General features: G+C 53.2%; 1 protein-coding gene across 1 annotated transcript in view; it reads right to left on the bottom strand.

Moving 5' to 3' along the window:
* The window catches only part of LOC104406899 (microtubule-actin cross-linking factor 1-like), a gene marked incomplete at both ends in the record, with an annotated part of 43,539 nt that extends 19,153 nt beyond the window's left edge, over nucleotides 1-24,386 (bottom strand). Inside the window, 32 exons of the mRNA XM_010016016.1 lie at nucleotides 20-131; nucleotides 771-5,789; nucleotides 8,640-8,775; nucleotides 9,213-9,301; nucleotides 9,396-9,548; nucleotides 9,703-9,801; nucleotides 10,391-10,498; nucleotides 10,605-10,688; nucleotides 10,987-11,149; nucleotides 11,280-11,473; nucleotides 11,946-12,084; nucleotides 12,286-12,464; nucleotides 12,728-12,897; nucleotides 13,469-13,652; nucleotides 14,069-14,195; nucleotides 14,597-14,751; nucleotides 15,366-15,518; nucleotides 17,639-17,764; nucleotides 18,103-18,198; nucleotides 18,501-18,605; nucleotides 19,137-19,298; nucleotides 19,456-19,533; nucleotides 19,773-19,901; nucleotides 20,326-20,602; nucleotides 20,733-20,887; nucleotides 21,480-21,573; nucleotides 21,659-21,786; nucleotides 22,035-22,130; nucleotides 22,236-22,355; nucleotides 22,765-22,871; nucleotides 22,962-23,074; nucleotides 24,220-24,386. Of these exons, the coding sequence (XP_010014318.1) occupies nucleotides 20-131; nucleotides 771-5,789; nucleotides 8,640-8,775; nucleotides 9,213-9,301; nucleotides 9,396-9,548; nucleotides 9,703-9,801; nucleotides 10,391-10,498; nucleotides 10,605-10,688; nucleotides 10,987-11,149; nucleotides 11,280-11,473; nucleotides 11,946-12,084; nucleotides 12,286-12,464; nucleotides 12,728-12,897; nucleotides 13,469-13,652; nucleotides 14,069-14,195; nucleotides 14,597-14,751; nucleotides 15,366-15,518; nucleotides 17,639-17,764; nucleotides 18,103-18,198; nucleotides 18,501-18,605; nucleotides 19,137-19,298; nucleotides 19,456-19,533; nucleotides 19,773-19,901; nucleotides 20,326-20,602; nucleotides 20,733-20,887; nucleotides 21,480-21,573; nucleotides 21,659-21,786; nucleotides 22,035-22,130; nucleotides 22,236-22,355; nucleotides 22,765-22,871; nucleotides 22,962-23,074; nucleotides 24,220-24,386 (9,217 nt within the window). The remainder of the gene's footprint in view (nucleotides 1-19; nucleotides 132-770; nucleotides 5,790-8,639; nucleotides 8,776-9,212; nucleotides 9,302-9,395; nucleotides 9,549-9,702; nucleotides 9,802-10,390; nucleotides 10,499-10,604; nucleotides 10,689-10,986; nucleotides 11,150-11,279; nucleotides 11,474-11,945; nucleotides 12,085-12,285; nucleotides 12,465-12,727; nucleotides 12,898-13,468; nucleotides 13,653-14,068; nucleotides 14,196-14,596; nucleotides 14,752-15,365; nucleotides 15,519-17,638; nucleotides 17,765-18,102; nucleotides 18,199-18,500; nucleotides 18,606-19,136; nucleotides 19,299-19,455; nucleotides 19,534-19,772; nucleotides 19,902-20,325; nucleotides 20,603-20,732; nucleotides 20,888-21,479; nucleotides 21,574-21,658; nucleotides 21,787-22,034; nucleotides 22,131-22,235; nucleotides 22,356-22,764; nucleotides 22,872-22,961; nucleotides 23,075-24,219) is intronic.
* Between the last annotated feature and the right edge of the window lie 2,327 nt (nucleotides 24,387-26,713).

The following is a 26,713-nucleotide window of genomic DNA, read 5'->3' as shown; positions in this document are numbered from 1 at the left end:
CCGTGAAGAGTTGCTAAACTCTGCCCGGCAGGCTGCACCCGCTTGATCCGCATCTCAACATCTCGGAGCATAGAGAGATAAGATACCAGCTTCTCGTCGTGCTCCAGACACATCTTCTTGCTGAACATGATCTGCAGAACCAAACAGCAAAGCAAAACTTGGAATTTAGGGAGAAGAAAACAAAGGATTATTATTATTCCCTTCAAAGATAGAATCCGTTAATAACATTCCACTTGATGGACTTGCCCCTTGCTGGCCTTATCTACAAAATTTACTACAGGGAAAATAAAACATGTGGCTCTTTTTCCAACATAAATGGCAAGAGATGCCTGGAGTTACAGTAAAAGTGCCAAAAAGAAAGTCCTACTTATCAGTCATTTATAAGTAATGCTCCAGCAGAAAAAAGCCACAACTAAGCCCCAAGTGTTTTCAGTCAGACACCACCGGGTCCTTTGACAAACCCATTGCAGCTGATGCTGCAGCATCGAGCTCAAACATCCACCCCTCACGTTTTGACTGTGCTGAGGACCTCGGGCAGATTTAACATCAAACTTACACAAAGAGCTCATCAGAAAATGTCAAAGTAACAAAAAGCATCAATTTACCTGGGCTGGTCTCGTGGATTCCCTCGAGGTTTCCAGCAGCTCCCCCTCCACTATCACAGGAAGGAGCAAGCTCCGGTCGCCAGGACCGGGCTGCCTGGTCCTCTCCTGGGCTGTTTCTCCTTGGGATCTTGGGGGAGCAGGGGCACCCCCTTGCCCTGTGCTGACCTCCACTGCTGGCTCTTGCTGTTTCTCTTCTCCAAGCTCAAAGACTGCAGCAGAGCTTTCCTTAACTTCCGTGGGTTCCTCTCTGATAAGTAATTCCTGGGGCAGTTCATCTGCTGCAGGGGCTGCGCTGGGCACATCACTGGTGGCTTCCACCTTGGTGTCTTCCTGGGTCATCCTCTCCTCCAGGCTCAATGCTGCTGAGGAATCCTGACCATTTCTGGTCCCACTTTCCATCACCTCTTGAGCTCCTCCTTGCCCTGGGGAGACAGGGGCCACCTGAGCCCCACCGAGGTTTTCTTTATCTTCATCAGAGATAATCCTGGTGGTGGTTTCATGTTTTGGTTCTGGTGTGCTCAAGACCAAGTCCTTCTCCTTCTTCCCTGGGATTTCTTTGGAAATCAGAGAAGGAAGGGACTGCTTTTCTACAGAAGATCTCTCTGGCTGAGTGCTGTCTCCTGCACTACTGATCTGCTTTGCTTTCTTTTTCTTTCTCTTCTGTTTCTGGGTGGGTTTTAGCTCCATTTCACTTGTTTTCTCCTGATCAACTGGACCTTCTGCACCCAGTCGCAGGGTTTCTTCTTCAATGTGTTTGACAGTTCTTTCACCTGCAAGCTCATCTCCTTCAGGCTTTGTAGGGATGCCAGTCTCAGACTCTGCAGGACTCATCTCTCCCTTCCCTCGACCCACAGTAACAGATGCCCTCGGGGCTGCTGGTGGTACCCGGTCCAGGCTGCCCTCTCGCCCTCCTTGCTCAGAAGCCTCCACCGCACCTTCTTCACCTGCTGCAGCTCCCTCTGCACTTACAAACTCTCTCCTCCTCCTCTCCTCGCCATCCTCCACACTGTGAAGCACCTCCATGTCCTGCTCTTTCTCCAAGCCAAATCCCTCCACTTTCTCTGTCCCTTGACCTACTACTTCTCTCCTCGATTCCTCCCCCCAGGCAGTTCTCACCTGGGAGGTGCTTTTCGCAATCCCCTTTTCCATAGTCCTCACCACCACCGTCTCTTCAGGGAGAGATGCTGCACCTAAACCTGAGGGGTGTTCTGGAGTCAGTTCGACCATTTCTTGGTCATGGTGCATTAAACCATCCTCTGAAGTTTCTTGAGACTTTGATTCCCCTTCTGTCGGTGTCACTGGGGGTCTCCCAGTGGCAGCAGTTGCACCAGCAGCCACGTCGTAGCTCAAAGCTTCAGATACAGGTTTGTGCTCAGCACCATCAGACTTCTTGACAGCACTGGTAGCAAGGATGACATCTTCCTCTTTTGGAGATACTTTTTCCTGGGGTTTATCTACTTCACAGACTTCAGAACCGTATTTGTCTTTGGATATTGGAGCATCCTGAAGACTGGCAGCTAATTTTTGGCTAATCAGTTCTTTTTCAACAGCTTCCTTTAAAGACAATCTTTTCCCACTGCTAGCATCAACGATTCCCCCAGCCCTCATCTGGTTGGTGGCGATGAGCTTGGCCATGCCCTCATCCAGCAGCCCCTGCTCCACAGCAGCCCTCAGGGACAGCCTCTTGCTGACAGAGCCTTCCACAACCCCACCACCGTCTGCCTGTGCCTGCAGCAGCCGCAGCGCGGGCACAGGGTCCACCTTGCCCAGCCGCACCGCCGCGGCACACGTCAGCTTCTGCCCCGTCACCTCATCCCTGATGGCTCGGAAGGGATGGACCTCCAGGTACCTCTGGCCAGATTCAATGTCGATTTTACACTTCTTGATGAATTCTGAGTAGGGAACGACCATGCAGGTCTCGGGATCCACGATTCCTTCTTTCATCTCTGGAGATGACAGGACCTTCTCCATCACTGGCTGGGGCAGCAAGCCCTCCTGCGCCGCCTGACAGAGTGACAGCCTATGGCCAGTTGCAGGGTCAAAAACGCTTCCACCCCCAGCTTGGATTTCTTGCACTTTCCTCTGGAAGTCTGGACTAATGAGCCCTAATGATACCGCCTGGGGCAAGGGCAGCTTCTCCTTTGTATCTGGATGAACATAGTCCTGATGACACACGCTTTCAGCTTTCCCAAGTTCCTCGCACAGATATTGATCAATCAAACCGTGTTTCATTGCGTCATTTACCGAAAGCCTCATCCCAGACACGTGATGGATGATTCCTCCCTCAGCAATCTGCTTGGTCAAGAGCTGAAAAGCTTTTTCCTTTTCCAGAAGCCCTTTTTCAACAGACTGTGCAACAGTCAGAGGCTGCTTGGTTTTAGGATCCACAATCCCACTGGTCTCAGCCTGTAAGCTAATGAGCTTCTGTCTGGTCATCTCATCGGTACCTTTCCCTTTGGAAGCCTTCTCCAGCTTGACCAGCTCCTTCTGGCTTGTTGGCTCTATAAGGCCCAGATTTGAAGCCAAAGTGACTGATACTTTCTTGCCACGTTTCAAGTCAACAATCCCTCCAGTAACCACTTGTCCTTCCAAGATCCTCATTGCTGTTTCCTTGTCCAGAAGGCCAACGGCAGCAGCATCCTTGACAGAGTAGACGAAGTTATTGCCTGGGTCAAGAACGCCACTTATTGCTTTGTCAGATGCAAGCACCTTGTGGAGAAGCCTCTCATCCATCAGACCCTCTTCAATGACATCCTCAGTGGTTAATGATTCACGAGTCTGAGAGTCAAAGAAGCCACTGAACATCTTCATTTTCTCCATGAGTTTCACAGCTGTGTGGCTGGGCACCACCCCGCACACGACTGCTTCATTCAGAAGAAGAGTCTTGCCTGTCTGCTCATGGATTATGCCACCACTTTGGAGCTGTGTTAAGAGCATTTCCAAAGTGTCCTCTGCTTCCTGCTCTGCAGGGGCTGGCAAGGATGTTTCATCAACACTCTCATCACCCAATGCTTCTTCCCCCTCTCCTTCTTCCACTTCCAACACGCTTTCAATGCCTTTGCCTTGCCTCTCTGTTTGCTCTGCCTCTCCAGTTTCAGGGAGCACAATCTCCTCTTCTCCCAACACACCGTTCTCAATCGTTTCCTCATGCAACATACAAATCTCTCCAACATCTTCTGCCTCTGGTCCAGGTTCCTCCACACCCTGAGATGTCTCTGCCACGATTTCCAGTCTATCCCTACGTTCTGAAACACCCACTGATATGCATATATCACTTTTCACAACAACTGCTGCAATTTCTGATGCCCTCTTCTGATCTTCAATACCTTCCACTCCATCTACTGTAGTAGACTTGGACTCTTCTTCTGTCTCAATCACCATTTCTTCTGTTTCTCTGAATCCACTACCTAGCTCACCAGGATGTCCTGGGATTGGTAATTCTACATGGTGTTCATCCTTGCTTGCAGAATCTACTTCCTCTCTTCCAAACTCAGCATCAGTTTCACTTTTGACAGTAGCCTGTTTGGTATACACCTGCTCCTGCTCCTCCACAAGCAGGACATCTTCTGCATCGTCCATCAGGAGGCTTTCAGGTCCCATCACCACCTCCCCATTCTCCAAAGCAGTTGTGGGTGGTACGACCTTATCGCTTTGTTCTTTTGAAGGAGCAAATTGAAACTCAAGCTGCTGCAAAGCCAAACCATTGCAAGGCTCGCTTTCAAGAGCTGCATTTGCCTTTGTCTCCTCAAAGCCTTCGCTGTCTTCCAACATGTATGCACAGGATCCGTTTTCTTGGGTTTGGATGAGGGCTTTAGTGAGATTGCTCAACTCTCCATCCACTAAAAGCAGCTTCTGGCCATCATGGATGTTGATGTAACTGTGGGTCATCAAGTGGAACATCAGCCGGTCATCATCACTCCTCAGCACAGGGTCACTTTGCTCTTTGTGATCTGTGGGACTCCTTCCAGCAGAGCTCTGGCTGTGCCTGCTTCTGCTTGAGGAGCCAGCAAGCTGCACGCTGGCCATGACATCAGGCATGACTGTTGATTTCAGCTTCTTCACCACATCCCTCTCCAAGATGCCATGTTCAACAGCTTTCTTCCAGGACAACACCTCAGTGGTTTCTGGTATGAATACACCCTTAATGAGTTGCCTCCTGCTGAGAATCTTGTAAACCAACTCTGTGGACAGGATTCCTTGCTCTAAAGCATCCGCAACTGGGACGATGTCCCCTGTCTCTGGCCACAGGAGCCCCATGAAGGACCACAGGGATTCCAGGACTACCAATGCAATTCTTGGTGCTACCAACTCTTTCCTTACAGCTTCGTCAATGGTCAGTCTTTCTCCCGTGATGGTGTCGATGATGCCACCTGTCTGAAGCTGCCGGATAAGAAGTGTGCATGCCAAATCCTGGTCAATTAAATTATGCCTCACGGCCTCATCCACAGTCAGTCTGTGCCCCGTCCTGGGGTCCACAATGCCACCAGCAAAGAGGTGGGCTTCCAGCAACCTGACCGTGACCTGCCTGTCTATCAGCCCCTCCTGGACCGCACGGAAGATGTTGACTTTCCTGCCTGAGCTCAAGCTCAGCATCCCACCCGCCAGCTGCTTGACTGGGAGCAGCCTCAGCCCCGTCTCTTGGTGGGTGATGCATCGGTGCACGAGCTCAAGCAGACTGACTTTCTCAGCAGTGTTGGGGTCAATCAAATCCTTGGCACCCTCCAGGTAAGACATGAGTCTGGAGTAAAGCTGCGGGGTAAGGAGCCTTTCTTGCACTGCTGTCTCCATGCTGATTCTGCCCTGATGGACTTTAAAGCCCCCAGTGATGAGCTCAGCTTCAAGAATCTTTAGCCCAACGCTCTCACTGATCTTCCCCTCTTCTACTGCAGCAACGACAGGTAGGAGCTGCCTCCCTTCACATTTGACTTCTTCCACCCGGTGTAGAGCATCCTTCAGTTCCTGCAGCACCTGGAATGTCCTGGGATCAATGATGTTTCTTGCCAGACCTTCCTCCAAGGAGAGTTTCTCATTGGTCTCTGGAACAACTAAGTCAGATGTGATAACCTGGGCCTCCAAGAGGACAAGGCCAGTGTCCTGATCTATAAGACCTCTCTGCACGGCACCAAAGACAGGGAATATTTCTACCGTGCCAAGATCAATCACTCCTGCCACTGCTTCGCTGCCCTAGAACAGAAAGAGAAGGAAAAGAATTCAATCACAATCAAGCATTTCAAGCATTTGGATTGCACAAGGGAGGTCTCAGCTTAAAAAAAGACAACCCAAAACCACCTAAACAGGCTAGAAAGCAAGTCCCAAAGTGTTTGATATGCACCTCCAAAGGCACCACAGCATACAAATGGGTGCATTTGCTAGCTTGCACGTTGCCAGCAAGTTTTAATGCTCATCTAGTCCATCACCCAGGGCAGCACTGAGATACTTCCAACATCCACCAACAGAAATGCAGCAAAGCGGCAAGCAGCAAACCCCAGAGGTGCTCCTAATGCTCCACGGAGAAACAGAGAGAAGGAGACCAACAAGCACACCAAAGCTGCTTAACACCTCCACTTTAAAAAGCAAAAACAACACAAATCCCACTGAGTTACTCAGAGGAGAAAAACCCCAAAAGATGCCCACTTCAGGGCATCTAGGAATCTCTCCCAGCATTGGCTCCTGCCACGCTTTAAATCCTGCTCTTGCCAATCAGATCCCAAGTGCCAGGATGGCCGGGGAACCCCACAGCCCCCCATGCCATCGAGCAGCTCCACAGCCTCACAGACTGGCCATGCATCAGGACAGGAGCGCTGCATGCAGAGCAGCTCACCACCACAATCACCAGCCCCTGCACCTCCACATAGCCAGGGCGAGGGCAGGACCGTGACAAGTTGGAGGCCCCAGACTGGGAACAGACCATCTACTTTGGTGTTTCTGGAGGGGCTTTTCCCATCTTTTCAGTATCCCCACAGGTAGGGCAATAATTAAGATGATAAAGAGCAGCAGCTCTTTGGACATTGGGGTTTCTCCCAGTCCCACTGGTTGGGTATAAGGTGACCCAATCTTTTTGTGAGGATTGGGAGGAAATGATCAGCATGGTGGGATGAATTCCTTTTGCATCCCAAACACCCTCTGGTATCTCTGCTTCATTGGTGGGTCTAACAGCACCAGTGGCTGGGGGTGCTTTGATCTGTGGAGACACGGTGAACCTGCCAGAGAATCCCTAAGCTCTCCACCACCATCACCAGACTGTGACATGCACGTTCAGAGATGAACAAGCCATGGAAAGACAGAGAAGAGGAGGGGAGAAGAATAGAGAAAAGAGAAGAAAGGAGATGGGAGGGAGGGGGGTAAAAGGCTTTTACTTACCCGAGTTGCAGGGTGTGCCTTGAGCAGTTAAAGACAGAGCCTTATGGAGCAGTTCAGCCGTGTCACACACAGTGTAAAGCTTGGTGTTAGCGTCCAGCATGCGACTGCTTTGTTTGCAAAAAGAACCCCCCACACAGGTCGTCCTCCTTCACCTTGTGTGTTTTGTTTGTTTAAATCCCGGAGGGTTAGTTAAACTTGTAAGCAAGGATGTCAGTTAATCTCAAAACCAGTTGACATGAAACACAAACTGTACAGGACACATCATGCTCAATTTAGCGCGTTCTGCTTTGCACTCCCGTCTTTTGTAACTTCTCTTTGACAGTTGGATGTTTCCAGCAAGCAAATGTTAAGAGTTCCTCATGCTCCCTCTACAGTGAAGCAACTGCACCGCACAGGAGCAGCAGGGATCATCCCATAGATGGGATCTATGGCAAAGCCCCACTGCCACCTCTCCTTTTGTTTCCTGGGCTTCGTGGAGAGCGTGAGTGAAAACTGTTCCAGTCTCAGCCCCAAAGTGTGCTGATGCTGTAAGAAAACAAGCCCCAGAGAAGGCTTTTTCCATCAAGTCATTTTCCTACCCAGGAGGGAGGAAAAGGGAAAGGAAAAAGCATCCTTTCCGCAGGCAGGCTGCTCCCAGCTGCTCTCTTGGCAGCAGCAGCATCAAAGCCATGATGGTTTAGCAGTGACTAGGGTCAGTTTGCTCACCACAAGCTTTCTGCTGCCAGTATGAGGGCTAAAGGGTTTGCACCAGAAAGCATTTACTGCACTGGCATGCCTGAAATGTGCTATAAAGTCCAATCTGGACAGAAACAGTATTTAGGTGGAAACTGGACAGGCAGATTTCAAAGGAGCAGCTTGAACAGGGCTTCACTCACGGACCCAACAACCAAACCCTGCATTACGTGTCCAAATCCGAGTGGGCTGTTGCTTCAGAGTACAGGGAGCCAGCAAGCAAACACACAAATACATCATTGACACATGTATACACACTCACATAGCACGTACATGTATATCTGAATGACTGGAGACAGCTCCTAACAGAGGCAGTAAGGATGTGCTTCCTGCCCTCCCTACCCAGTGGAACACAGATGTGGACTGGTGGATGGGAACGGGAAATGGGTGCAGCTATGGGTTGTGAAGGTCTCCCAGGCCAGCTGAGGACCTCGTTCAGCTGAGCAACTTCATCCAGAGACAAACCTCACTAGACAAGAGACTACAATTGTCCTTCTGCAGAAATCCACCTTCTTGCTCCCCTGCACACAGGCAGCCTGTGAGATGGAGCACTTCGTGGTTAAAGCACTGAGAGGGCATCCTGCAGAGGACACACATCTGCTAAAGGGACCCTTCTTTCCAGGACAGAGGTCCATCTACATGTTGCCCACCAAGCATGTACAAGCTGACCCTGGTGCACAGGGTCCATTGCAGAGGACAACTCTCCTATGACCTGGAAGGCAGCAGGTAAACAGCTCCTCCTGCTTGGCCTCCAGGGACCACCCCAGCTTTGGGTAATGCATGGATGGAAGAGAACAGAGGGCAACCACGTGCAAGTAAGAAAGCTGACAGGCTGTGAGTGACTGGTGGCCATGAGACACACAACCAAGCAAAACCTTTTCACACCCTGAGAAGCAGCCTGTGTCCATGTGGCCACAGGACTGAGCAGGGAGCAGTCAGTACCTTGTGCTCTGTCTCCTGAGCCAGCTGGTTCTGGAGCTGCTGGAGCTGCTCCGTGGAGTCACTGCACAGCTCCTGGTAGGTCTCCTTCAGAGCACCGAGCTGAGCAGAAATCTGCTCCTTCTCCGGATGGGAAAGCCTGCAAAGAGAAGGGGAAATCTGTCAGAGAACCTGCACAGACCAGCTCCACAGAATTACGATTCCACAGAATCCCTTTACAAGAATGCTTGGAAAGATCAAACCCACCACGAGCCCTCCCTCCCCACTGCTTGGCTCAGCTAAAACCAGCACATGTCAGTGTGCTGAGCAAAGGCTGACCCGCGTTGTAACACTCCAACTCCCAAATATACAGGGCTGGGTCACTACTAAAGGGGATTAATATTGTCACAACAGCATAAATGGGTGGCATATTTCACAGCTCTTGGTGCAGAGAAGGAAGAGACAATTGTCATGTGCAGCTCATCACTGTTTCTAATGGGACTCAGGCACTGGACCTCAGCCCACAGCCCCGGCTCTGAGGGGTCCCATCTTCCCCCAGTGCTCTCCCTCCCTGGCCCCTCCTCGCACCACACTCACTTGTGGCTGTGTTTTGCCAGGAAGATCTGTGAAGTTTTGATGGCCTCAGAGACCTGCTCCTTCTTTGCAGCCAGCTCCTCATTCAGGGCCTGTCAAAACCAGAAACAAAAGGAAGATGCTTAATTCAGCTGTGGAAGAAGAGCAGCAGTTAAAGAAACTGCCTGACAGCTGCCCCTGCTTTACCTGCTGCTCCGAGATGGACTTCTCGATGTCGCCCAGCTCCCTGCTCCCAGCAGCAGCTATCCTGCCTTGCACACTCTGCTTCAAGCCCACGGCCCAGCCCAGCAGCTCCTTCACCTTGTCCACATGTTCCTGCTTCTCCTCCTCTACTACTTTCTGCAAACAGAGGAAGGTAACCATGTCAAAGAGGTCCCAGACTCCCAAAGGCTCTCGGGAGCAGCATGTGAGGCGCAACCTCAATGTGGAGCAGCACCCTTGGGGTGCTAGGAAATGAGCCTGGACAGAGCTCAGCTCTGTACAACACTCTTACCTCCTCCTCCTCCAGGCGCCGGAGAGCATCACTGATGTACTTCACGTGCTGTGTGGTTAATGTCACCAGAGCTGTGTAGCGGGTCCGTAAATCCATAAACTGTGAAGGGAGACAGGGGGAAGTGGAGCACATCAGCCACAACCAGCAGATCCGGAGTGATGTACTTTACAGTACATGACCCACTGCACTACCTCTTGCTTGGAAAGCCCCCAGACACCTCACAGACCCAGCACAGCACCAATGAAACACAGCAAGTCTGATAAGGAGGGCTGTGGCCACACACAGCATCCTGCACAACACTGGAGTGAAGGGGAGACACCGGCCATGGACACTGGGGCGGATGCTCAACTTTTACAGAGGACTATAAGGATCCACACATTGCAGACAGGACCTTGGGGCCCTACCTAGAGGTCTCACCCTAAGGATACACACACAAGAACGCTGCATGATGCTCCAGTTATTTACCTTGCAAGGCTGAAGGGCTGAGCCGAGCCTGCTGGATTTGACCCAGGGATTCCCAGGAGCCTGGGGATGTCCTACCTGGTGCTTAAAGCATCCCCTCTGGCTATGGGGAAAAGCAGCCAGGGTGGAAACTGTGTTGATCCCAGGGAGTTGAGCAGAAAGGAGCTCATTTCAGAGGCCGCTTGGTGTCGAAGAACCCCCCTCACAATTCCTCCCCTGCTCCTACCTCCTGTGTGATGGCATCCGAGGATGAGAGCATCCGCCGGCGCTTCATGGGCGACTTCTGCTGCGACTCCACGAACGCCCGGTACGTCATGAGCTGCAGCTCGTAGTCCTGCAGACACAACCAGGGTAGAGAGACATGGAGCACGTAGATCCAAACCCTGCCAGGACCGTGCCTGCCCAGCCAGCCTCGTGTAGGTGCAGGAGGGATTGTGTACCTTGACAGCGGCCGAATATTGCTGGGAGAACTTCTGACACTGGTCCAGTTTGGCTTGATTGTTCTCGATTTCTGCAGCCAAAGCCTTCATCAAAATTAAAGCAAAACCAATTGTCAGGATGGCTGCCATGGGTGGTGAGCTGAATTCCCATCCCCAGCCCCCCCCTTCTGGGTAAAGTCTTTATACTCTTTCATTTTTATGCAAGGCCTCATCTCCACCTCAAGCTAAGCTGAGTTTCTCCGTGTCCCAGACAGCCAGTTGGGGCCTGCAGCCTCTTCCCCACCATGCTTCATCATTTCAAGCTCACAGATGAGAAGATTTCAGTAAAAGAGAAGTGACATGGTCACTGCAGCAGCTGACACACCACAAGGTCCTTCCTCACCGTCTGCTGGCTCAGCTGCTCCGACAGCACCCGGCTGTCCTCCGCCTGCCCGGGCTTCATCAGCTCCTGCTGCACTGTGATCTCCTCGATCCACTGGATCAGGGCACTGTGGCACTGCCGGTAGTCACTCAGCACCTCCTGGATGCTCTCCAGCTCTGCGTGGCTGAAAGAACCAAGGCAAATAAGAGGAGGGTGAAATGCCACCGGTGCGAATCCCATCTGGAAAAACACAGCTGCAAGCAAGTGTGACCCAAGCTCTCAGCTGAAGCACAGAAGTGGATCTAGAGACTCACCGGGTCTCAATCTGGGCGCAGACGCGCTGCCAGCGGTCCCAGAGCTGGGTCCCCTTCTCCTGGTAGCGCTCAAGGTCGATGCTGCGCTCCTGCCGCAGCCGGTAGAGCTGCTCCCCCACCACCTTCGCCTTTGCCAGCTCCTCCTCCAGCATGGAGAAGACGGAGCCCTTGTCCTTCACCTCCCCGAGCCATTGCTGCAAAACCAGCGAGAGGCAGCACCGGGTCAACGTCACGGAAAGCAAAAGGCACATTAAGTCAGAGATGCCCTCCTGGACGGGGCTGATATGCCTGAGAAGGGGGTTATCTTCCCTCTCTCCTTAACCTGCCAAGAACTGGCTGGTTATAGGAGGTATAAAACAGAGGGAACCATGTTCCCAGCTTGGAGCAAGACAGATTTGTTCAGCCCCTTTCCTACAGCAACAGGAAACCTAGCTGCTGAGATGCTCAGATACGCTCTACAAGAGAGAGCACAAGCTATATCTGCTCCTTCGCCTTTCCAAAGCAATAAGGGGTCATACAAACAGCACAAAATCCTCCTGGCAGCTACATTGAGGCAAGAAAAGTGTCACAGAGTACAGACTGAGCAGGAAAAGGGCAGAAGCTTGACAAACGTCAAAGCACTGGCTGGTCTCTGCCTGCCCACCCCGGGAGATGACCAGCACCAACCTGTAATGCTGCTCTGTGGGACTGGATAGTGGCCAGGTCAGCGGGCACTGCCTCCTCTTGGCTCAGTTTAACCTCATACCCTTTGACCAGAGATTCTGCTCCTTGGGTGTTACGAATAATAACATCAACCGTCTTCAACCTGCAAATCAAACAGAGGCAGCACAATGACATCCAAAATTCAGCAGAGATCCTCCTGGATCCATTTGCAACATATGCCAAAGAGGGATGGAGCTCAGTTACGGTCCAGCGCAAGGCGTGTTATTGCCCCAGGGGAAACATCTTTAGCAGAATTGGGCAGATTCAAGCAGGTATTTGGGAACAGAGGCATGTCCTGACTCACTTTTGCAGGTAGGTGGAAGACAGCCCATGCATCTGGTCCATCTTGTTCACCACCAAGTCGAGTTCAGAACGCAGGTGGGGTGTGCTGGACCCCGCGGGTGCCTTGTTGAGGAAGCTGTAGCATCTCTCAGAAACAAACCTCAGGTCCGACTGCAGCCGCTGCAGATCCTCCTGCATCCGCTATGGCAGGAAGGGGAAAAACATGAAAGGAATGCCCAAGCAGGTGGAGAAAAAAAGCAGGATTGCCCTGGGCAAAGGGGGTGGTGTGAAGTGAAGCAACTGGAGAAGTTTCCTGCTATTTTCCGTGCAGCAGGATCCCCTCGAACCCTGCACAGTCACACACCCACCACCCTCACATCCCCACACAGAAGCTAAAGCTGGTTTTGGCACATGCTGAAGACCAGTGGCCACCACCTCCCTGCCCTCCCCATCCCAGGACTGACCTCCTGCTCCGCAATGCGGATGGTGTTTTCCTGGATAGTGTCAGCATCTGCTCGGGCGCTGCTGGGGGCCTGGATGCGGCTCACCAGCCTCTGCTCACATTCCTCCAGGCGCAGGCGGATGTTCTTCAGCTCAGAGAGGTAAGTCCTGGCAACAGTCTCGTCCTTGTCTTCTGCAAGTCACAGACAAAGCAAATTAGCAGCTCCATCAACCCTGGCTAGTGCCTGCCTCAAATGGGACCTGCCGGGAGCCCTGGAGCTGAGTGCCCATCACACTGACACCAAGGCACTGGATGTCTGCTCAGATGGAAAATGAGTTCATCAAATCATCTCATTCAAATGCAGCTGAGAACAAGCCCAGCCACAGGGCACCTCGCAGGAGAAAACTGGAGTCCCTGGTCTTAGTGGGATTCACAGTGTCGCAGCGTCACACGTGCCACCACCACATCTGTTTTCCTGAAGAAAAGAGCCCCTTGCTCAGAATGCAGCCTCATAACTAAACCTATCTCCAATAACACCAGGGCAAGAGGACTCAGCACTTAAGCTGAAGCTGCAAAGTCAAGTCCTCTTCTACAAGAACATCGCTGGGCAAAGGCCCAGCACTTGAATGGATGGAGAAACAAGGAAAGCAGCTGCTCACACCATCAACTAGCTAGCTCAGAAAGAAAACAAAGCCATCCCATAAATCCTTTGCTTATGAGTCTCCACAGCTCCTGGTTAATCCATCAGCCCTTTGAAGCTCACCGTTCTCCATGGACTCCAGCAGCTGCCGGATGTGTTCCTTGGAAGACTCCACTTCCTCCTCCAGGCGCAGCCGGTCCGACACGGAGAAGAGCTCCGAGTCCCGGCTGTCCTGCAGGAAGTCCTCGTAGTGCGCCTGGAGGCTCTTCATGGCTTGCTGGCACTCCCCTTGCGCCAAGGACCGGAGCTGCAAGTGGAAAAGCAGCACATGGAACCCCCGGGAATGACTTCCCATGCAGCACCTGAGGCCACCCTGCCCAGCTCAATCACCTGCATTTGCCAAGTGAGGAGTTCTGTGTGGAGGAGAAGCCGAGATCCCCTGTACCAGCCCCGTGCCTCCCTCCAGCCTTGCTCACTCCTAATGGAACGCTCAGTCCACAATCTCTTATCCCTATCACAGTTCAGCAGCAAACTGCTGATGCTCTTTTCATTGGGAAAAACTACAACTATTTTCCACAGAAGCCCCAGGCTCAGGTTTTCCCACTGTTCAAAGACCTTTGACTTTGCCAGCCTCACAGTCTCTGGTGCTCCCTTCTCCTCAGCCTCATGAAGAGGCCTGGACAGTGAGCAACACAGATCCAGGCAGAGAAGCTCCTACTGTACCTTTTCCATGCTGAAGCTTTGCACCAGGGCGATGTCCTTCCGCAGGTAGTTCCAGGAGATGAGGCTCTTTGTATTCATGTGGAGCTGGTGCCAGAGAGTCATCACTTTCTGGTACAACTGTTCTATCCTGCCAGGGGAAGGAGCAGATCCATCAGTGCTGGATCTCTACAGCACGCTCAGCCCTGACCCTGTTAATCCACCACCATCACTGCCAGCCAGCAGCCCAACGAGCCAACAAGCCCTGTTCTTGCTGTCCAGTGCCAGAGATCCCTGGAGGGATCCCTCCTCCCAGATCTTCATTTTCTCTAAGCTACTACTACTATAAGATATAGTTATCAGTTGCTGCAATGGAGTTCGCAGCTGTATAACCATGAGGGATTCCTTCCTTTGCCCCAAACCAGCCACGCCACCCATTCCTGTTCCTCCAACCCAGCTCCTCTCCCATTCCCACCCCAGCTCTGCCCTCTCCCCATCTCCCTGCCATTGCACATCAGCCTCCCCTGCAGTAGGAACCAACCAGCAAGTTACCTGTTGGCCATTTCAATGGCCTCTTTGTTGGGTGGGGGGATCAGGAAGCACACAGAAGGCACCATGGCCTCGTTCCCCGTGGGGCTGATCACCTTCCACTTGGTCCTCTGGGAATTGTCCTCCAGCACACACTCATCATTCCTGCAGATGGTGATCTGCAGGGACACCAACACCATCAGAACCCAGCAGTGGGGCTGCACACGCCTGCCCTTGCTGCCAGCTTCCATAAATACATATATATATCTCTATATCATTTTAATCAAGCAAAAGCCTGGTGTAGTGCCAAGAGTGCAGCACGCTCATGTCTGGAGGGGAAGGGATAGGAAGTTAAATGGAGTTGGCTGCCACCACGTGCTTATTTGGCTGAGGCTGATGAAGCCCATCCTTGGGGAAAAAAGACTTTAGCTGCTGCCCAGAATAAATCCGAGACATGGAAATCTGCTCCAGGAAAAACAGCTCGATTCCTGCTTCCATTGACAGACACCAAGGAGCTCATCCTGAACTATGCTGGGCATTGCTCCCCTGCCTTGTCCCTGCCTTCCCTTTCACTACCACCTTCCAGGCCTCACCTCGATCTGCCGATAGTCACAAACAGCCTTGATGGGGATGGTGCTCCTCACAAGGTGCTCCGGGTTCCTGGGCCGGAGCTGCACGATGGTTATTCCTGCTTCCATTGACAGACACCAAGGAGCTCATCCTGAACTATGCTGGGCATTGCTCCCCTGCCTTGTCCCTGCCTTCCCTTTCACTACCACCTTCCAGGCCTCACCTCGATCTGCCGATAGTCACAAACAGCCTTGATGGGGATGGTGCTCCTCACAAGGTGCTCCGGGTTCCTGGGCCGGAGCTGCACGATGGTTTTGGACCGTCCCACCAGGCTGGCGACAGAGCTCTTCGACTGGATGAGCTGCTCCTTCTCGTCCTGGCAGAAAGAAGGGTGACAGGGGGGTTGCTTGAGGCAGGGGGGAGAAGGTGTCTCCCAGGTATCTCAGCACCTCCCACCCCAATGCTGGCCTGTAGGAGCTACACTGGGATCTCAGGGGCTGAACAAACACATCAGCAGGATCCTGCTGCCCTAACGGGGTAGGAAAAGGGGTCAGGAGATGGGATGCGAGAACAGACTTCACATCAGGGTGGGTCCCCTCATCTACTGCTCCCCCTGCCCTGCAAAGCCGCATGCACGCCTCTGGCTCTTTTGCTGCTAGGACAAGAACATGTTTTCTTTCTCAAGGGAAAAAAAGAGAACACAGCAGACACCAAAATTAATGTCCCAGGAGGTGTAAGGGGCTGTCCTTACAGGACAAGCTCCAGCCCAAAGCCGGGACATTCATTGTCTGGAGGAGAAACCACAGAAGCATGCTCCCTTTTCTAAAGCAAAGGATGAAGCATGTTTAAACCAATGGCTGGAATGGGAATACGACAAATTATGTGGATAAAACATCTGGGGAGAAGGGGCTAGTGGTGGAGTGATCGCAGAGGCCTCTGGCTGTGGGTAGAAACTTCCCAACTGGAGGAAGATGCTGCGTATTGATTCCCACAAGTCCCTGCTGGGTTCGGTGGTGGGACAACCCAGGAGACTGGTGGCAAAGTCCCTGAACAGCCTCTGGCACCAACAGAGACCTGTGCAGATCACTACACTGGCAGCTTGTGTGATTAGTGGCAGCTCAGCCTGTTCTGGCTGCAGAGGTTTAAAAAGGACCCCAGGAAAACGTTCTCCTTCATGCTTGGTATTCCCGGGGCTGGTTAGTTGCTCACAACAGTGAAGGATAACTTAATGGCAAAAAAAAAAAAAGGAAAAAGAAAAGAATAAATGATTAAATAAACTACCTGTGCCTGTCCCAGGGAGCATGATTGGAAGAAATACAACTTTAACTTATCAGGTAAGAAAGAGTAATAGAGCTGAGCCCCGGGCAGCTGCCCCAGCCCTGCAGTCGTGGCCACGCTCCGGCTGGCCGGATGAGCCTCTCCCACCCCAGCCTGTGCCCACAGGACTCCTGGAATTGCAGAGCTCACCAATAGGGACACCAGGAGCTCCATGTCCTGGTAGTGCCAGAGAATAGACCACGAGAACCCCAAGACCATGACAGAGAGGCTGGGAGCCCCCAGGAGAGAAGACGGTGAGCCCTAGCCCAGCTGATGTACCCATCATGAACACCCTCTAAGGGCATCCCCATTCCCTGGGGACACGTTGGAGGTCAGCATTGTGCACCAAGAGCAAAGCCAAAGCAGCACCTGCCTCCACACCCTCAAATGGCACCTCCTAACCCACAGCCCAAATCCTCCCCTGTCCCTGGTTTCAAACACCATCTGATGCTTTGCTCCTTGGGTTTTGGTTTTAGGTTGTGATTCTTTCAGGCCAATTTGGACAAGAAGATCACAGCATGATCGTGGTCATCTGCTCTCTCTGCTACGCTGCAGCTAAGCCAGGGCACGTGTCTGGAGCTCAGCACTGCTCCCATCCCCACACACAGCTGGGCTGCCCTGGCTCTGCCCCCAACAGCACAGCACCATGGATTAACATGGGATTTAGTCTGGATGAAGAGCAAGCATTTCTCCTAGTGAGCACCAGCTCAAAGGCAGAAACTGGAGCATCCTACAGGCTCTGGGCCTCTCTTGGTAGAACCCAACTGGCTCCATGCAGATCAGGATGGCAGGATGGACACCAATGGGAAAAAACAGCTCACACGTTAAGCTCAGAGCTTGCACAGGCAGCACATGCTGCCTGCTCTTCACCCTGAAGGTACAGAGACTAAAGTGATTCATTGGCTGTTGTAACTGAGCTCCAGCTACCATCAGCAGCATTACATCCACGCAGGGAGCACAACCTGCACTCCATGGCCATGTACAAACATGTGCAGCAGCTTCAATGAGAACCAAAACACTGACCAAGATGGGGAAACAAACATGAAACTGCATCACTGCGGGAATAAAAGAGCCCAGTTTTCCCTGGGAAGCAAGAGGTGCCCCAAGCAACACTGCTGGACCAGAGCAAGAAGGCCACCCACTGCCTGCCCAGGGCGGTGGGGGTGTTGGAGAACCCACCATGGAGTCTTGCAGCAGGTCCTCCAGCCGCGTCAGGCTCGTGTTATGGTCGCAGGAATACTTCCTTTTGATGGAGTCCTGCAGGTTCCGCAGGTAGGTCTCCAGCTCCCGGGCATCGCTGAAGAACTGCAAAGGCAAAGAGGGTCACAGAAACCTGCCCAACAGAATACCCACAGAAACCCCCCCAGCACCGCAACCAGAAGCTCCCAATGCTATTCCAGCCTTAAGGCTACAAGGGCAGCGAGCATCCAACATGAATGGCCAGAATTACATGGAAATCAATCCCTTTTGCCCTAGCAAGACATTCCCAGAGAACAGCTAAGGGGAATGAGATGATTCAGGAGAAAGCAGCCCCCATGAGCACCACAAATCCTTCCTCCCCTCACCCCCAGAGGGAGCAGCAGCATACGAATTTCATGCAGCAGATGGGGACTGGGGGAATTTGGGCTGTTCCTCCCAAGTACCTGGAAATAGGCAGCATTCTCCTTCACGTGCTGCTCCACGCACAAGCAGAGCTGCTTAATCCACTGCCACTGAGTCTGCACAGCAGCGCTGTAGGCCTGGGAACCACAGACCAAACAGAGATGAGTAACCAGCATCTTCCAGCCAGGAGGGTCACAGGAATGATATGGCTACAGGCAAGATCTGGCTGCAACTGGGAGGGTTATGCTCTGTACAAGCATATCTGTGTCTTAATTTGAGGTGGGGATTATTTGGGTATGGTCTTGAGCTTCTCAAGGCCAGGTTGCACAGGGCAACCCATCTGCTGGAAGGTGTCTCTGCCCATGTCACAGGGTTGAAACTGGATGAGCTTTAAGGTCCCTTCTAACCCAAACCATTCCATGATTTGCTGCCCACTTACCTCTACAGTTTGCTTGGCCGGGTGGTTCTCCAGGGACAGCAGCTCTGCTGTGTCTTGGAGGGAGCGGAAGATGTCCTGCTTCTCATCCAGCTCTGCCATCAGCTCCTGCATGAAGGACATAAGCAAAGTCCAAACCTCAGCTGTGGGGAGCTGCATCGCTCAGACTGTGTCCAGCTAACACAGCACAGAGCACTGCAGTAAATACCAGCAGCACCCCAACCACAGTCCCCCTCAGGATGCCTCCTGGGCACCAAACACGTGGAGCAGATGTAACACAGGTACTGGAAACCTGCCCAGGAACCTCTTCAGTCCCAGACAGTGCAATTGTGGAGACAGCAATTTATTTATACTGCTTTAAAGAGGAATCAATTTTCCTTTTCTTCCTACCCACTAGTTAAAGATGCCTTTAATTCCAAATGGTGCCAAAAAAAAAACATCTTTTGATGCCTTTTCCATTGAAACTCAATTGAACAAATACTTTCATCAGCTGCACTCATGAGCTACAAGCTCGATGACTTTAGAGAGAACATCCAACCTCTGGGGACTTCAGGTCTGTTGGTAGCTGAAGGACCCAGAGCAGGTCAAAAGCAGCAGCAGCACACCCAAGAGAACACCCATCCCACCAGCCCTGCTCACCGAGAAGTAGTTTTTCTTGGCTGCAATGTTAGGGTTGTTGTCACTCCAGTCGTAGGCCAGTTCCTCCTCCTCCTTTTCATTGAGCCAGATGAGCTCAGCAGTGGCCCGGGACACAAACCCATGCAGGCTCTGGAGGTGCCTCAGCCGGAAGCTCGAGGTTTCCTGCACACAATGAAGGGTGATTCCTCTTCCCTGCTCTGCAGGTGGCTGGTTTCTTTCCCCCTCCCCAGCCTTGGAGCAGGGATGCTCAGGAGCAAGGCAGCAGGGATGGACCCTGTGCTCCCTGGGCAGTGCCAGAGCCCACTTGAAGCCCACTCACCATCAGCTTGCAGTACTGTGTCTCCAGCTTGCCAAGCGTTTCCGTGTAGCTGGCACGGAAGTTCTGAGACATTTTACCCTGAAGGATGACAAATGCTCCTGTTACCCAAAACAGGACAGCATCACTTGAAACCCCACTTCCAAATCTCCCTCCCCAGCTCTCTGTGAGCAAGAGGAGGTGGAGACGACGGCTCAGGGCGGCAGTTCAGAAGCTCCATCCTTAAACAATACTTTTACCCTCAAGAACCGATCCCGATGCCCTCACCTTCCCACATGAGTTGTGCCATGCACTGTGTCACCCAGCCCGTGCCACTGTACCTCGTACATCCTGGCCTCCTTTACGCTGGAGCCCAGGTCCTCCACACTGGAATGGATGTGCCGCTGGGTCTCCAGCTGAGTTTCCACGCTTGGCAGGTCAGTTCCCCACTCTGCCCGCTCCAGTCTCATCTGAAACAGGCCAAGGGGTTCAAGTCAGCTCTCCTCATCTGCAGGAGCGTCTCTCATAGGGCAAGAAAACCTTCCAGGTCACTCAAGACAGAACAAACACCACGCCAGAAGCTCCTAAGCCAGTGGTCCAACACTGAATGATTGCTGAGGCAGCCTACACAAACTTCACATCCACTTAAGACCAAGAGGACTGCCTGCATCAGCACAGATTTGCTTCCAGCTTTGAAAGAATCTTCTGATACCCACTGATCAGCAAGGCCACAAGAGAGAGAACCCAACGCAAGACAAATGTGTTGGTGCTCCCCAGAAACTTTGAACCACCAAAGCAGTTTTTCATAGATAAAGCAGGAAAAAGCCCAGAGCAGGTTCCTACCTTCCTCCATCAGTGTGAATGGGTGAAGTGCCCCAGAGAGGCAGCACTCACCTGCATTTCCTCCACCCAGGCCAGCAGCTCATACACGAAACGGAGGCTGCCTTCATCTTCGGAAGAGGAGATGGCCACCAGCTCTGTCCTGGTCATGGGCTTCCGGAACCAGGAGGCAGAGGAGGTGTGAAGCCCTTTCGTCAGGGACTCGCCCTTCAAGTGCATTGTGCTCAGCGTGGAAGTGGGCACCAGCTCCAGGGTGGAGAAGTGACCTTTCCTGTACAGGTTAGTGCATTCCAGCCTCAGTGTCACCAGCTCATCTTGCAGCCGCATGATCCTGAAGAAGCAAGGCCTTGGTTAGGAGATGCACACACACCCCTTCCCCACAGCGGAGCAGAAGAGCCCCATGCGTCAATCTCTGACCACATTTCTCCATCCACAGACCATTCCAGCATGGCCCATCTCACCTGAACACCAGCTCCTCCAGCTGGTAGTAATTCTCATCCCGAAGGATCTGCACATCCGCCTGGAGCTGGCGGATGAGCCCCTCACATTCCTGCAGGTACATGACCACGTCGTGCTCGTACTGCACCGGCTGCCCTGACTCCAGGTGAGCAGCATCCTGCATGGAGAGAGGAGACTGAGGACACAGGGGCACAGGGACAGGACAGCAGCCCAGCATCAACTTTAAGCCCCAAAGACCTTTTGGTCCACAAGCTTGACTTGAGCAGAAGAACATGAGTTCATCATTCACACCACCCCCAGGACGTCCCCTTTAGAAAAGCTCCTGCAGATAAACTGAAAGCTTCTAATGATAGATGGGCTCCTGTGGTTAGTCCCATGGACAGTCACTTGAATCATCTCATTTCTTGCTTGGGCTTAACTATTTTTAGCTTCCAACCCTCACACCTCTTTCTCCCAGAACAAAACACCCTCTCCAGACATCTACTCCCTACCCAGGTAGCTGCTGTCTGCACCTGAGTCCTTTCTGCCAAAGGACTTTCTGTCCTTTTTAGACAAATAAAACAGATTTGGGGATTTTAGGCCTGATAACAAGCTGTCCCCGAGATCCTTGTGTGATCACTGGATATCCACCACCACCCCTCAGTGTCAGAAGAGAAAGGAAAGGTGTCCTGGAGAACCAACCACCCCATGCACGAGAGAGTGGAAGAGGCAGGAAAATCAGGAAGGGAGAAAATCCCCCCCTCACTCACAGCCTGCAGTGTGTTCTTTGCCAGAGTGAGTTTCTCCTCACAGCTCAAAGCACCATTCTGGATTTTGTTAGCAATTTGTAGCAGCAATTCCAGCCTGTGATGACAGAGGAGGGGAGAATGAGACAGGGGCTTTGGGCCATCCCCTCAGCCAGGGGAGCAGGGGACATGCCCACACCGACCTCTCCACCGCTGGCCGCAGCAGCTTCTCGCGCTCCAGCATCTCGATGATAAGCTTGCCCCACTCCTCCTCCACGTCGTTGGGGTGGTAGCCCTGGGGCAACTTAATACGTCCAAATTCGATCCACACCTGGGGAAAACATCAAAAGAATGGCATCTCCTTCCCTCCTCCTCGAGCTGGCTACAGACTACCGCGAGGAAAGCAGGGCTATAAGGCAACAGCCTCCCTCCTGTAGAGTGCTGCTTGCTACATCATTTACCCTGAAGGTTATTTCTACTCCTCCCTTCCAAAATAAACCTGCACTGAGCACACTTTAGTCTTGCTCAAAGCACAACACTCCCACCCACAAGCCTCTGGGTAGCCATGATGCTGCTTACCTCTAACAGTTTGTAGAGCTCCTCTATCCTTCCTTTTTCCTGCTCTTTCGCTGGGATTTCAGTTTCTTTGAAGTGTATATACTGGTTATAAAGTGCCTGGGATGAGAAAAGCTCATCAGAAACCACTGTGGGGAATGAAACCACCCAGCTCTAGATGCTGAGCACATGGGACACTGTAGATTGACCTCGCCCAGGACCTACCTTTAGCTCTACAGGGTTCTGGGGGAAGGATTTATCCGACATGAGTATCGTGTGCTGCTTGATCCAGGAGACAAGGGACTCCACGCGGGTCTGGTACTCCAGCCACCTCGAGTCCACCTCCTGTGGGGTGAGAGGGCCCTTGCAGAGCACTGCCATGGGGAAAGGCAGAGCATGGAGGGAACGGAGGTGCCATGGTCACAGCTAAGGGATGGATCATTTGCTTGTGCCTCCCTCTTGTGATGCCACCCCAGGTATAGGGAAGGAGAAGGAGGAAGATCCTCCTCACAAGCTGCCCCCTGGAAGCCAGTTCCGCTTTCCCGTAAGCTCAAACCCATGGCAGAACCTGTGGAACACCATGGCTCTACAGGCACAACAGCAGCTCACAGGAAGATGTGCTAATGGGGAAGCTCTTTCCTCCCGGAGTCTCTTCCACCCACCAACCATCTGCTAACAGTGGACAGGGAACCTCCAAACCCTTCCCACAACAACCAGCTGCCTCCCAGATCACTGCCCGAGCATCCCAACTCACGATAGCACTGATCCCTTCTCCTCCCTCAGGGACTTTGGGAAAGGCATCGTAGATTGAAGACACATAAGTTATCACGGATTTCTCATCCGGAGAGGGGACGTCCACGTCTGACAAGGGGGAAGGAGAAAGGCAGTGAGGAACGGGAGTGGGCAGAGGTCGGCATCACCCCACGTCACCGCATCACCCTGGGCACCCACCTTCAGCATCCAGCAGCCGGGTGACCCCCAGCCGCTCCGCAATCTCGAAGGCCTGCTCCAGGTTCTCCCGGTTACTCTGGATCTGCACCCTCTCCATGTCCACCAGATCTGGCCTGCGAGACACACACTACAGTCACAATGTTGGCAAACAGCACAAAGGTGCCCAGGATGGAGCATCCTGGATGGGCCCCACTGCCCAGGCAGCTCCCAAGGGCTTGTCTGAGCTCCTGTCCTGGGCTGGTGTCTCTCTCCAAGGTGACCTGGGCAGCACCTCCCCAGCTTGTTCCCTTTGGAAAGGGGATGTTCAGGCTGTGAAGGAAAAATTCCTGTGCTCCTCTGGGACCTGCCCCTTTCTGCACCCACTCTGTACCCAGTGCGGTGGTCTGGGACTGGACAGAGGTGCATGAACAGCCCCAAAGCGGGTGGTTAAACCTCTCCAGAGGACATGGGCAGAGTGGAGGGGATGCAGCAGGCAGAGGTGCTGCCAGCCCTGCACCAGGAACAGAACTACCAGCAAACCACAGCACAATTAAACCTCAGATGAGCACACAGGAGCCAGGAAAATCCCAGCCTCTGAGTGCCACGAGTGTGCTGCCCATCATGCACCCATCTCCTGCGTGCTCCTGCCTGCAGAATCCTGCTGTGTCCCTCCCTGCTCCTCCCGGCCACAAGCAAGCCCAGAGCAGCACAGGGCAGTGCTATTTCCAGCATCCAGGAGATGCTTCCTCTCAGGGCTTTGCTATTCTCCTGCAGGCTCCAAGGCCATGCCAAGTACCCTTGACAAAGCAGCCAGGGCAGAGGCCGGCTCTGCTGGCCCCAGCGCTGCCGCCCTGCCCATGCAGAAGGTGCACTGTCTCTAAAGGAACTGTGAGAGGTTTATTTGCAGCTTGGGAGAGCACCAAGATCCTGGGATGACAGTGTGGATGGAAGTGCTGCTGTTCATGGAGAGCAGAAAGGGCAGCACTGACATGTCAAACACTGCAGCACTCCCAGTTTAAAAGCTTTTCTCTTCTTGCCTCTCTCCCCAACCTCACTCAAGATGCTTTTTTTTGCAGCCTCATGTACTCGTGGCTCTTTCCCAGCATCCACCCACCAGCTACTTGGACGAAGAGATGATTTCCAGGTAAAAGAGACAAAAGCCTCACCTACATCTCTATGCACTCCAGACCATCACTGACTGCAGCGGTGGGCAGGGACCGCTGGGTGGTCCTCAGCCCTTCCTCCCACCCAGATGATGCTCTCCGCTGCTCCTGCCTACCTGTATCTGTGGATGAGCGCGTTGAACATCTTCCCATCGCTCCAGCAGGATGAGAAGTTGGTGCATTTCACCCCGATGTAACCCGCCGTCACCTTCTGTGTCCACAGAAGCAGCTTCTCCTTGGCTGACATATCCCCTGACTCGCCACTGATGTAGATGTCGGAGATCTGCAAGGAAGCAGCAGCCACGGGGTGATGCAGGAGAGGGAAAAGGCCCCACCAGCACTGCTGGTTCCTATGAACTTGCCTGAGACCTGGCAGCTTGTGCACCCACTCCACTGCCAGCTCCTGCCCAGCTCCCAGCGCGAGGAGCCCCAGCACCCTCGGATACCCGGGGCTCACCAGGAATAGTCACAGCCCCATCCAGCAGCACCCAAGGAAGGACCAACCAACACCATCTCACATCAGGGCTGCCAACATGATGGAGGATGCTCCACTCAGAGCATCATGTTGCAAAGAAATACCAACTTAAGAAGCAGGAAACAGTGCTTGGAGGCACTGTGTGAGACGACAGAGGTCTCTCCTTGACCTCCAGCTTGGAGCTGCTTGCAGCAGGGTCACCAGCTCCATCCCAGGGGGAAAGGGAAGGATGTGGAGGAGACTGTCGCATCCCCACTCTGCCTTGTGGTGCTTGGAGAGGCAGTACCGCGGTGCTGGTGACAGGGGTGCTGGTGACAGGGGTGCTGCGACCACTTCCCTAACAAGAGACCAATGCTCACAGACCTCTCTCTTAGCCAGACACCCTGGACTGCCTGCAGATCCCAGACTTGCACGTGACAGAACGCACGTGTCTCCACATTCCAGCATATTTCTGACTGGCACAGCTTCCTCCTCACCCAGTCCCCCCCCCAGCTCCCCAATTAGTACAATTACTCCCCTTAATGAAGGGGCAGACAAAGGGGAGGGCGGGAACCGCTCGGATTTTCCAGGGTGCCTGTGGAAAAGCAACGCTCAGTGGATTCCTCCTGCCGGCACTGCAGGGAGAAGGTGCGCCAGGACCCAGCCCTACTGAGCCCCCTGAGCAGCTTCATCCCTCCCCCAAAATACACCCGGGCGGGCGCTGGTACTGCTCAGGTCCTGGCTGCCGGAGATCCCTGTGCAGGCAGGTCCTGCAGGATCAGGAAGGCTGGAGGATGTGTAATTGGTATGCTGCAGCTCACCTCCCTCTCCTGAGCCTGATCCGCTCATCACACACAAAACTGCTCTTTGTCAGCCGCTGCCACACCACCGGCGCTGCCTTTAACTCCTCCAGCCCCGCGGCTGCGCTTCCTTAGGGATGCCGGGACCCGGCAGCACAGCCAGGATGGATACAGCATAGGTGAGCAGCAGAATGGGACCCTCCATGTGTGCAGGCAGCAGGGATGGACCCACAAACCTTCACCTGCTCAGCACTCCCTTATTGATTACCCATTGACTCCTAATGAAGAGCAGAATGAAACCTCCTGTGAACCACCCATCAGCTCTGCCCCACCTGAGCTCCCCAGTGCCCCTCAGGACATTCCCTGCAGCACCCAGCTCGGATAAATCCTCTGTTTTCAATCATTCCCACAGCACTGGGGTTCTCCAACTGCTGAGCCCTTCCCTGAGGGCATCCTTGCAGGAAACCCTCCTAGAGACACGCGTACGGAGGTGCAGGATGCGGCACCAGCTCCACCCTCCTTTCTTCACATGTCTGTGTCAGGACAAAGATTTAGGGAGGTACCAGCAAGAAGAGAGAGCAAAAACTCACAGGACCTGAGCTCAGCCTCTTCCAAACCCTTCCAACATCAGCCTCGTACATCAAGCAACTGGTGGCAGGATGCTGAAGGCCAGATGGTGACACCAGCCCCAATCCAGCAAAGGTATCAGGGCCATAGCCCCTTTCCTGCCCTTCCAACCACACGCTTCTCCTGGGGTGTACAGAGCATGGCCAAATCCAAGAGCACCTTCAGCCCACCCTGCCACCCCTAAACAGAGACCTCCAAACAGCAACAACGGGCTCTAACACAGCATCATCCCCTCCTCTTCCTCTTAAGATCAGGCAGAGCCCCTGCACCTCCACGTTCACCCACTGCTGCCTGCCTGGTAGCTTAGTGCAGGCAGCAGGATGGGAATACCCCAAACACACACTTGACCCAGCAGCCCTGAGGGCACATGTGCCACTGGTGACACCAACACAGCACCAAGAGCCTCCGTGACCACCAGCAGCACGCACTGGCACCAGTGAGCACAGTTCTCTGACCACCCATGCTGGGAACACAGGATGGGTTGATCCCTGAAAAATGCTTCCCAATGGAGATGCTCGGAAGGGAAAAGGCTTTGGGAGCTTTCTGCACCACCCATGGTCAGCATGAGGTTGCACTTTGCCAAGACGACTGTCCCCAGGAGCCACCAGGATCTGGGCTCCGCTGAACCAGGTCCCCCCACCCCGGTCCAAAAGAGGGGTGAGGGTACACGCAGACACTGACCATTCCTCCGGCAGTCCCCGAGCTCCCCCTCCAAGCCTGGCCCCCTCC

The sequence above is a fragment of the Nestor notabilis genome, unplaced genomic scaffold (assembly GCF_000696875.1).
Source record: "Nestor notabilis isolate BGI_N333 unplaced genomic scaffold, ASM69687v1 scaffold12836, whole genome shotgun sequence".
NCBI classification, from domain to species: domain Eukaryota; kingdom Metazoa; phylum Chordata; class Aves; order Psittaciformes; family Psittacidae; genus Nestor; species Nestor notabilis.
Note: the sequence above shows the minus strand (reverse complement) of the source record. Positions and strands in the feature narration are given on the sequence as shown.